The sequence below is a fragment of the Thermobia domestica genome, chromosome 16 (assembly GCF_964235325.1).
Source record: "Thermobia domestica chromosome 16, izTheDome1.hap1.1, whole genome shotgun sequence".
In the NCBI taxonomy this organism is placed as follows: Eukaryota; Metazoa; Arthropoda; class Insecta; order Zygentoma; family Lepismatidae; genus Thermobia; species Thermobia domestica.
In genome coordinates this window covers 64,771,427-64,783,752 of record NC_137469.1, presented here as the reverse complement: position 1 = coordinate 64,783,752, position 12,326 = coordinate 64,771,427, and the positions used below count along the sequence as shown (strand labels likewise).

At 34.2% G+C, this 12,326-nt stretch overlaps 1 protein-coding gene across 3 annotated transcripts in view; it reads left to right on the top strand.

The window, feature by feature from the left end:
- The window catches only part of Ptp36E (protein tyrosine phosphatase 36E), a 481,316-nt gene that overhangs the window by 27,142 nt on the left and 441,848 nt on the right, over positions 1-12,326 (top strand). For all 3 annotated transcript variants that reach the window (XM_081742483.1, XM_081742484.1, XM_081742482.1), the window contains exon 4: positions 493-557. In XM_081742483.1, the coding sequence (XP_081598609.1) occupies positions 493-557 (65 nt within the window). The remainder of the gene's footprint in view (positions 1-492; positions 558-12,326) is intronic.

The following is a 12,326-nucleotide window of genomic DNA, read 5'->3' as shown; positions in this document are numbered from 1 at the left end:
GCATGTATTTTTTAAATTACAGATACTACATGCTTGTTTTTTATTTTTATATTTATTTATCATTATGTATTTAGCATGTATGTGTGTAATTTTTCCGCATGTAATCTTTATGCATGTATTTTTTAAATTACAGGTACTATATGCTTGTTTTTTGATTTTTATATTCATTTATCATTATGTATTTAGCATGTATGTGTGTAATTTTTCCGCATGTAATCTTTATGTATGTATTTTTTAAATTACATGTTTGTTTTTTATTTTTATATTCATTCATCGTGATGTATTTAGCATGTTTCTTTTATTATTATGAGTTTATGTATAAACTGTTTATTTTATAATTATGATTCAATGTATTCACTGTATTTTTTGTATTATTCTTGGCGCAGTCAAGCTGTTTTTGCCAGTAAATTGCTTTTAAATTATTATTATTATCCTTATTATTATTATCCTTGTTATTATTATTATTTCTATTTTCGTATTTTTCCTTTCCAGGAAGCGTGCCCAAGATCCTGATAATGTTGCAAAGAATTACAGACTGATCCAGCAGTATGAAAAAGGTGAGTACCATTGCATGTTTTCTGTGGAAATTGTATTGGATTTCTGATGTAATTTGGTGTAGTGTTCTATGCTTAAAAATGTGTGTAGTTTTATCTGTAGTACAGTTGCGTCGCTGAATGTTTTAGAGGGTCTTAAGACAAATTCCGAATCTCCAACATTCCTGTCTTTAAATAAGTAGCCCTGAAAGGTAAGACTGTCACACTTATCAATAGATTAGACACGATAATATTTGTTTTTAAATCTCCTGAATTGTTACTATGGTATTTAGTAATACTACTATTACTACTAGTAGTAGTAGTAGTGGTTGTTGTTGTTAATTGTTGAATTCTATTAATGAAATAGAGGAATGCTATTAAAAAGCTCTTGAAATTGAAATGTCCAATTTTACGTCTAGTGAGGAACTACCTTCTGTAACGCAAACACCAAGATAGACTAACATCAAAGGATGGACCAAAATCATGCACAAAACTTCATAAACTCAGTGCATGTTCAGAAAATTGATTGCAATGTCAAGTCAGGAGGAATATGTTGAACAGGATCACGATAGTGTTCCATGGAGAATCACACGTGTAGTGAATACGAGTAGTTTTTCTTTCGGAGTTCAAACTGGGACATTCTGCACATCTAGCTGCTATAAACATCAACAATGTATTTGGACGAGCAGTGGTAAATGAGTCCACTATACACCGTTGATTTGTGAAATTTCATCCCGGTAACATAACATTCAAACTCCGCAAATTCTGACCAACAGCATGTTTTAATAAGCTTCTCTGAAACGCTGTAGAAGCGGACTCTTTAAAAAAAACGTTAGTGCAATTGCTGACGATTTAGGCATAGACTACTACTGCCGTTTGGCAACTCTGTGCAATCGGTAAAAAACTTGGACTCATAAATTGACGCAGACTGGTGGATCACATCTAGAGTTTTTCTGTTCTCTGAAGGTACGAAGTAACCTGGAAAGTTTCCTGCATCTGATTGCCATTTCTGATTGAGGATATGGAACAGCAATTGTAAACTATCAGAACAGTTGCTTGGATCATGATCCACTTGCAAGTTGTTTCCGAAACCACCACTCTACTTTCAGAGTGCGTTGATGGTTTGGTGGTTTGTAGTGGAGCTGATCTATTAGATCGTCTCTGTCGACGCAAAACTAATCTTGCAGATCCTTACTGCGCTTAACTTCATCAAATACACATGTCCGCAATCATCCAGCAATGGTCAACAAACATAATGTCCTTATGTTACACTAAAATGCATGTCCACAAATCGCTTATAGGACGGTGCAGACTTCCCAAGAGTTGCAGTATGTGACATTTCCTAATATCTCAACCACCAACTAGCACCTCGTCTGGCGTCTTGATCACTGCTTGGCGGGGAAGGACTTCGCTGATGGCCAGGCGGCGCAACATGGAGCTGAAGACTTCTTCGCATCAAAAACTTAGATTTCTTTTGTCATTGAGTCCAGTCATTGGTATAAGCGGGGTACAGTATAGAGCGATGGCATAAGTGTGTGGCTATACCCGAAGACTACTTTGACAAACAAGGTATTATAGTTTTCATATTATTATTATTATTATTATTATTATTATTATTATTATTATTATTATTATTAATAATAATATTGCTTTGAAATGACCCACGTCAGTCGGACATTTCAATCACATCAATCCAATAGAGGACTGAATTAGGTGAATCAAAACTAAAATGAAATGAAATCTTTAAGTTTTATGTCCCACGATTATGCCGGTTAGGCTAAAGGAGACGGTGATGATAAGAAATGAATGAAATGGTAGAATGGAGAAAGTGGGCGAAAACGGGAGAAACCAGGAAAACCCACGCACATGGTGGGTGAATCAAGTAACTAAAAATAATTATAAAATCACAAATTCTTATGGCGTATTTCGTTCCAGATTTCTTATAATGGTTTTATTTGTATGCAACAAATTAATGTTATTTATGAGTTGTAACTTGTTATACACACTCTTCTCCTCGACTGCAATGCTGTTCTCAATATTCTTAACACAGACGAAGAGGGTGAGTAGCTTCTGAAGTTCTGATGCGCAACGAAAATAAATTGTAAGATAAAAGTCGTTCAACGCACATGCCTTAGAAAACCGCGCAAGGCGACTTTGTGCGGCCCGAATCTCCAGCTTAGAGTATAGCTCCAAGCAACAGTAACTCATTTAAATTCGGAAATGGAGAGCCTGTACCGCAAGGAATCTTATATATGCCGTAGTTGCATTCAGGAAGAACATACATTAGATTATCAAAACAGTAATAAGGATATAATATATTATGATACTTGATTGAATCTAAAACAAAATTGGTTACTACAAAACATGTATATAAATACAAAACAAATATACACATAAACAATATCTATACACAGTACTTAATTATGTTCGTTTCTCTTTTCTAACTTTGACTTGTTCATAAACAGAAGTTCCAGTGATGAACAATGCAAGACAATTAACACATGGTAAGTGATACAGATAAATAAGCTGCTTCTCAGTATTTTGTACTTTTAATAGTGATGGTATTAGATTAGTAAATAGATAAGTAATTCGCTAGGTCTGAAACACAGTTATAACTGAGCTATTTTGGTTATATTTAGCATTTCGATTCTAATATTATATATTGGTTGTTGACATAGTTTGTAATACTTATCTTGTAATAATTAGGGAATAGCTGATTAGTATATTGTTTTAGTTAACAGTATTGTTTGTGCATTATATTCTCTTTCGTAGACTTTTATTGTTACATTTGATTATTTTATTATTTTATTTCTATAGAATTATTATTTATTATTAGCATGCAACATTCATTAAACTTTGTAACATAATCTTTAGTAACATAAATAAATATATTTTCATTCTCTTCGTTGCTTCATTCTATGCGTAAATAAACATACCTTAACCTTAACAACAAACAATTAAAAGAAAATTGCTCCAGCACAAGATTCCCAAGAGTAAGATGGTACTACAGATAAAATATGTGTGTAAGCATATTCAAGGAGACTTCAGGCATCTTTACCACAGATCTTACCAGCATGAAACATCTTAAATAGAAAAGTTGGTAATACTTGCAAGGCCATCTGCTGATTTTGTGACAGATAACGGATCATTCACTTAGAATTTGGGCAAAGTTCTAATTTATATTATGTAGGATGTCATCGGATTTTGTTAGTGATTAATATAAATAAATAAAAATATCTTGAAAAATCGTACTGCCATCTAGGAATTCGTAATGCTATAATGAAACATCAGGCAGTACAATTTACCGGTGATGGCTATAATTTTATCACAATCCCACCGGAAAACAAGATAAAATTTTGAAGATAACCTTTCCTAAATATTAATATTTTACACCACATAATTTCTGTTGATATTCCGTACCATCTAGGGTCCAAATAATATTTGTCAAATTTCCACAATTGGTTCCAGAAATCCTAAGATGTTACTTTAGTGATTTTATAACACAAACAATAACAACTTAAACCATCAAGTGGTGGTTCTATTAACAACATTTTTATTGGTAACTGAGTAATTTCTAACATCAAATTAAACGATAACAAGTAATAAATTCAACAGGAAACTAATATTGATGAGGGTTTTCGTTTATTTCTATCAACGTATTTTCGTTTATTACTATGCTTATTGTATCTCTAAACGTTTTCTTCTCTAGTTTCTTTTTATTTACGTTCCTGCTTCTGAATCGAATCCGTACTAGTCTCTTGGTTAGGTAGCAATAAGCTCCTGTACCGTTTTCTTCTGTTAGTTTTCCGGTGCGTTTTTTTTTACTTTCTTTCTGACCTGTTCTCTGCTTAGGAGGAACAATATTTCTCTACAAGCCATCGATTTCTTTCTTTCTTTCTTTCTTTTTTTTCAGTAACGATAGGACTTTCTGATTTTACATGTGGACTGTTGTCCATATGAGCTCTTCTTCTCTTGTTTAAATTGACTGAATGTTTCTTTTTCTTCAATTCCAGGCAAAAAGAATTTTCCAAATCACTTCCAAATTTGACTGGTTATTTGTTGAGGATGCTAGCAGTAAATCTTGGTGAATTATGGTTTCTTTTGCTTCACCTTGCTGTATTCTATCTGTATTCTAAGGATTGTTTTCTTCCGGTTTCACTTCAGGAATTAAGGAACTAGTGTTCTCTCTTTTACTTTCGTTTGCTGCTAATCGCTTTTCTTGTAATATTTCTTGAGCAACGATGCTTTTATATTCTGTGCTAGTAGCACTTACACATTTCTGATATTCAGCAAACTTATTCTTTTGGTTTTCTTGATCTTCTGAAGGTTTCTTTGTACCACTGCAAATAAGATTTTCAAATTCTTCTTTCATCATTTTATTGAAATCCTTAGCTCCTTTTTCCATCTCCTCAGTCGAAGTTCGCACATCTTCTCGTATTTGGCGATTTCGCTAAATATCTTATCCAATCTATCCTCTCTGTCTAGAGTTATTAATTACTTTAAAGCCCACATAATTATCATCTATACTTATTATTATCACTCACTTTATAATACATAATTATTTCATTATAGTTCGAGTTCCTATCAACAAAAACTTCCGACGATTACTAAATTCCAAATCTTACCTGTTTCCTCAGAGATCACTAAATTCCTTAATTTATTCACGAATTTAGACACGTCAATTCCCCAGGTATAAGGCTTCGAACATTCTGGAGTTGAATCTCTCACTTTCCTTTGTTCTCACTATGGAATTACGTTCTTCTGTGATTCCCCTTGGAAGAATTTACCTTCTGGTAAATAACTGCCAAGATTCCTCCTCAACAGGCTATATAACGCACAGCGGAAATAAATTGTAAGATAAAATTGATCCAACGCACAGCCCGAAAGAAACTGCGCAAGGTGACTTTGTGCGGCCTTAGTCGTCAGTGTAGAGCATAGCTTCAAGCAACAGTAAAATTACGCATCCAAATTTGGAATGTGGAGAGCCCGTACCCGTAAGGATCAAGGAATCGAACATATGTCATAGTTGCATTCAGAAAGAATATATATCAGAATATCAAAACAGTGATGGGAATATAATATATTATGATAATCCATTGGATCTGAAACAAAATCGGTAAATACAGAACACACACACACACACACCATATATATATATATATATATATATATATATATATATATATATATATATATATATATATATTTGGTCTAGGAATTAATTCGTGCGGGTGGACAAGAGATGGCGCAACGAACGGAGCGTCCCACAGTTCCGTGTATCCACACATGTGTTGCAAACCCCTGTCATCGCGTATCGTTCGTAGTATAGGGCAGTGGATTAAAGCGTCAACAACGCCAGTTTGTAGTTAAGTGAACATGGCGCAATTTGTGCCTGATAAAGTGTTTTTGCGGGGTGTCCTGCTGCATTACTTTAACATGCAGAAAAGTGCGACTGAAAGTCATCGTATTTTGGTGGAAGTGTATGGTGACCATGCTCTAGCTGAGCGAACGTGTCAGAAGTGGTTTGCATGGTTTAGAAGTGGTGATTTCGGCTTGGCAGACCAAGAGCGAGCTGGACAGCCAAAAAAATTCCAAGACGAAGAATTGACAGCATTGCTCGAGCAGGATTCGTGTCAAACGCAGGAACAACTTGCAGCAGCATTAGGCGTTGATCAAACAACAGTCTCCAAACGCTTGAAAGCCATGGGAATGATTCAAAAGATGTCACATTGGGTTCCACATGAATTGAAAGACAGAGACGTTGAAAGACGAAAAACCATTTGCGAATTGCTGCTTCAACGACAGAGCAGAAAGGGGTTTCTGCATCGAATTATTACGGGTGATGAGAAGTGGATCCATTACGAGAACCCTAAACGAAAAAAGGCCTGGGTGAAACCAGGTGAACCAGGTCCATCACAACCAAAACGAGATATTCACTGTGCAAAGGTTATGCTGTGCATATGGTGGGATATGAAAGGTGTGGTGTACTATGAGCTGCTGCAACCGGGTGAAACTATGAATGGAGAACGTTATCGACGACAATTAATGCGTTTGAAGCAAGCTCTGGCCAGAACACGACCAGAATGGGAGAACAGACATGATAAACTTATTGTTCAACATGATAACGCTCGCCCACATGTCGCAAAACCGGTCAAAACCTATTTAGAAAATGTCGGATGGGAAGTTTTACCCCACCCGCCGTATTCACCAGACGTTGCTCCTTCGGACTACTACTTGTTCGATTACATGAACAACGATTTGATTGGACAGCGGTTTACTTCTTCAGAAGATATCGAAACATGGGTCTCTGACTGGATCGCTTCCAAGGATGAGGACTTCTTTCGCCACGGAATCCGTACATTGCCTGACAGATGGGCGAAAGTGGTGGCTAGCGATGGACAATATTTTTCTTAAGGTATTTATGTATTTTGTGTTTGTACTACAGCTTCAATGTGTGCGTACCAACCGCACGAATTAATTCCTAGACTAAATATATATATATATATATATATATATATATATATATATATATATATATATATATATATATATATATATATACTAGCAAACCTGCACGTCCAGCGCAAGCGCAGGATACTCTCGATAATTATTCGAATTTAACACGCACCCCGACGTCGCTGAGTTAAATTAAGGAAAAATAGTAACATGTTCCGTGTTTACTACTACTAAAGCGCTCTTTGATATTGGTAATTTTCGGTGATTTTTATATATCCCTCTCCCCTCCCCATGTTGCGGGGCACGGCATGATAAAAATCATCCCAGGCTCGAATGTCATGTATGTTGAAAATTTCATCGAGATCGGTTGTGTGATTGAAGAATTAAGTTCTATTTACTTTTATATATGGATCTCTCGTTTTCCTTCCCCTCCTCTAGGTTCTACCGTCAAAGAAAAAATATCAAAAAAAAAAAACTTTCCAGAATCAAACGTCATCTATGTTGAAAATTTGATCGAGATCGGTCAGGTGTTTCAAGAGTTATTAAGTTTTATTTATTTTTATTTATCTATCCTTTCCCCTCCTCCAACCTTAAGTTCTACCGTGAAAGGGATATGATAAAAACCACTCCAGGTCCGATCCTCATCTATGCTGATAATTTGATTAAGATCGGTTCGGTGGTTTAAGCGTGATGAAATCACAAATACAGTCACTAATACAAACATCCCAGGTCCGAACCCAACAACAAACATGTTGAAAGTTTGTTCGAGATCGATCGGGTGGTTCAAGAGTTATTAAGTTTTATTCATTTTCATATATTTACCGTCCTCCCCTTCCCTAAGTTCTACCATCAAAGTGAAATAATAAAAGACTTTCCAGGTTCGAACTTCATCTATGTTGAAAATTTGATTGAGATCGATCGGGTGGTTCAAGAGTTATTAACTCATGAACATGGTCACTTTTATTTTCATATTTATTGATTTTTGTATATTTCCCGCCCCTCCCCATTCCCTACGTTGTTCCGTCAAAGTGAAATGGTAAAATCCATCCCAGACAGGAACATCATCAATGTTGAAAATTTGATCGAAATTGGTCGTTTGGTATAAGTTATTGTTTTATTTTTTTTTAATAATTCCCCTTCCCTAAGTTCTACCGACAAAGTGAATAGCTAAAAACACTCCGAGGCCAGAACTGCATCTACGTCCAAAATTTGATCGAGATCGGTCGGGTGATTCAAGAGATTAAGAGTCACAAACATAGTCAATTTCAATTTGGATCTGAAGTTTTTGTTCGCAGACACCGCTATTAATATATATATATACTAGCAGCGTTCACCCCGCTTCGCTGCGGTCACCCCGGAACGCAATAAACTTTGTTACTTAGATAATTTTTACTTTTTCGCTTTCAAGTGATATGATAAAAACCATAGAAGATTGCATTAAATGTTAACATTATATCGCCTGTCATTTATGTTAACCCGCCCCGCTTCGCTGCGGTCACCCCGGAAGTTTTCGCTTTCAAGTGATATGATAAAAACCATAGTAGATTGCAGTAAATGTTAACATTATATCGCCTGTCATTTATGTTAACCCGCCGAGTGACACGGTCATGCGGGTTGCATATAAATACGTTTATTTTTACCTATGATGAACTAACAAAGGATTTGTACGTTATGGACACTTGAATGGTCAATTATCTCAAGACACTGGTAATTAAAAATTAAAGTGATATGATAAAAACCATCTAGGGTCCAAATCCTAATAACCCCCCAAAAATAAAAGAAATTGGTTCAGCCGTATTAGCGTGATGAGGTAACAAAGGATTTGTGCGTTCTCTTTTATATATATATATATATATATATATATATATATATATATATATATATATATATATATATATACTCTGTACACATACTGTACATGTTCTGTACTTTTAAACAATATAATGCACAGATATGAAGAAATGATTATTTTCTTTTCTCTTTTCTGACTACCTTTCACTTTGTTCGTAAACACAAGTTCCAGTGATATACAATTCAAGACAACATAAGGTAATTAATACAGATAAATAAGCTGCTTCTCAGTAGTTCGTAGTTTTAATAATTGTGGTGTTAGATTTATTAGTAAATAGATAAGCAATCTGCTAAGTCTGAAACATAATTATAACTGAGCCACTTAGTTATATTTAGCTTTTCGATTGTGATATATATTGGTTGATATAGTTTGTAATACTTATCCTGTGATAGTTAGGAAATAGCACTGATTAGTGTATTGTTTTAGTTAACAGTATTGCTTGTGCTTTATATTCGCTTTCGTAGACTTTTATTGTTACATTTCATAATTTTATTATTTTATTTCTATAGAATTATTATTTATTGTTAGCATGCAACATTCATTAAACTTTGTAACATAATCTTTAGTAACATAAATAAATATATTTTCATTCTCTTCGTTGCTTTATTCTATGTGTAAATAAACATACCTTAATCTTAAGAAGCAATTAAAAGAAAACAGCTCCAGCACAAGATTCCCAAGAGTAAATGATACTACAGATGAAATGTATGTGTGACTTCTTTACCACACTTTAGGCATCTTTACCACAATCATTGATCTTATCAGCATGAAACATCTTAAATAGAAAAGTTGGTAATACTTGCAAGGCTATCGGCTGATTTTGTGACAGACAACGGATCATCATTCACTTAGAATTTGGGCAAAGCTCCAATAAAGATTTAAAGTACGTAGGAAGTCATCGCATTTTGTTAACGAGAACTCGAGACGGGTTCACTTGTTAGTTCTCCATAATGTCAAAGAACATCTTACATTAACAATGTAATAAACAACTTTTAAATTTAAAACATTTACAATTCTGTTTTAACTTAAAATTGATTTATATCTGATTTAATTTTCAGAACATTCAGTTGCACTACTTAATAATTAAACAATATTTTGCTATAATCTTTTGCAGTAAAGTGTTTCTGTGTAGTTGTTTACCTGCCAATCTCATAGACGATTTTCTGAGTAAACTTAATTTCCTTTCTTCTTTTGTACGACAAAGTTTTAAAGTGCAGAATTGTGTACTTTTTGCCAATACATGGAATTAATATAGTTTTTATAAATACGTTGAAATTTTATAATAAAATTAAAGATAGATATTGTAGATCATGATTATTGTAGATATATATATATATAAACATGCTGAATGATCGTACTGCCATCTATGAGTTCGTAATGCCATCACGGTACGTGGGGCATTACAAACTAGGAAAAGTTTCTTTCTTCTCTTAAAACAAATTATGAAAATGTGGGTTCTCATTGAAAATGTGTTATCAGTTTATAAATCACTCATGTGTTTCTGAAAGAAAATTAAATGAAATATTTGTTTTGTTCTGTACATAAAAGAGAAGGATAATGAATACGCGTAAGTAATGATGAAAGAATTTAAGGAGAGAACTACGATAAAACCAAAGATTAGCAGATAGTACGTCACAAGCTCATGGTACAGCACAAGCCCACATGGCCGTCCCTTAATGTCCAGAGATCGAACCGTTTGCTTTTCTTACTAGAAGTTAAGCCTTAGGGGAAATAATGATTTTCAAAAGATAATTAGCAGTTTTAAACATATTTTTAAAATTTAAATTATATCAACTGCTCGTTATTGGATGGGATACTGTCCCCATAATATTTAAACCGCTGTAAATCAAAGAACATTAATTCTAGGCACTGCAAAGGTGTCTATCTGGTCGGGTGATGTGAGTCATCATATCTACCTTTCAGTAGTTTCTTCTTTTCTAGAATACATTCTGGTACACGTCAGTTCAGGTTTAAGTACTATTTTAATTGCTTCATGGTGTCGATTCAAAACTGAAAACCTTGTGCTCTACCGGAAATGGATCCCAAAATTACACACATAGAAATTCCATTCTAATCATTCACACAATTCAAATACTACAAGATGTTTCCCTAGAACCAACACTGACATTTTAATGACAGCTGACTGCTTTACAAATTCCATAGCTTAAGAACATGATGATTACCAAAGGAAAATAAATAATGAAAAAGAAATGTGATTTCGTCATAACATTATGAGTGGTAAGAGGAGTCACTTAATCACTTAACTTTCACAATAATTAATTAATGGAGAGAAGCTATATTCAAAATGGAGATTGATAAGATGATGATAATAATATATTATTACAGATATAAAGGGAAACAAAGGTCAAAATATAGAACGGAATTTCGAAAAAGATACAAAATGCGAAGTTCTCACTAAAATGTGAAAGAAATTTTATATTTTTATTTTCCATTCAGAAGCTTTTGATCTTGTACCATTTCTATTATTTTGTGAGGAATTTTGAATATTCTGCTCAAAAGAGCTACGCAGAGATTTGTAATCACTCATGCTTTCTACATTGGTTAATTTATTTTATTAATACGTAGTTAAAAATAATTGATCCTAATAACCAGTTCAGTGATTCCTGTTTCCCAAAGGTTTCGTTCAAGGATTCAGTCACTGTTTGATGGCAAATTAGATTATTTTATCGTAGCTGACAAATCTTACCTACCTATCAATTAGAAGTGATCGCTAAACGGACACAAATTTAGTTTATCGCAAAATAGAATATACTGTCAAAATTGGCTTGGTGATAGTCCTTACTTTCATCCTCCCGCTGAAACACAAAAAGTTGCCCTTATAAGAAGATTGTATCATTTTTAGTAACGTGCAGGGGTAAAAGTGAGGGGGAACGCGGGGGGACGTTTCCCCATTTCCAAAAGTTATCTATGGCGTCCCTCCACTTTCCAAAACTTACAATGGGCAAAGATAGGGACGGCGAGACGTCATATGTCCTCTACCTTTTCAGATCTACTTTTACCCTTGATAATATGGGCTTAACATCTAAGCATTTGATTCCTTCCTGTTTTGCCCATTCTTGTTTCGCCTACTAGCCTTGCAGCAATATGTATCAATATTTCTACGTTATAAAGATTTTAAGCTGGAGATTTTTCTGGAGGATTTTAGCTTTATATGAATCCAGGATATTGATTTAATGCAATCTCCTTCAAAGTATTAATTCGATGATCTAAGCTTCTGTACTTCAGTTTTTGCACTTTCAGCTGCTCCCTATCTCCAGTAAACTTTCATTCTCCTCCTGTATTTGCTTCAATATTCCCACAATGTAGACACATTGGGGTGATTATGAGATAATTTTTTGTTCAAGTTTGAATGCTACCCCTTAACACTGCCAGTCGTTCTTGCCCATTTGTCACATTTGTTAATGTTTCATAAAAATACAATTAAAATAAATGGGGTGACTATGAAATTTTCTTCACTCTTCCAC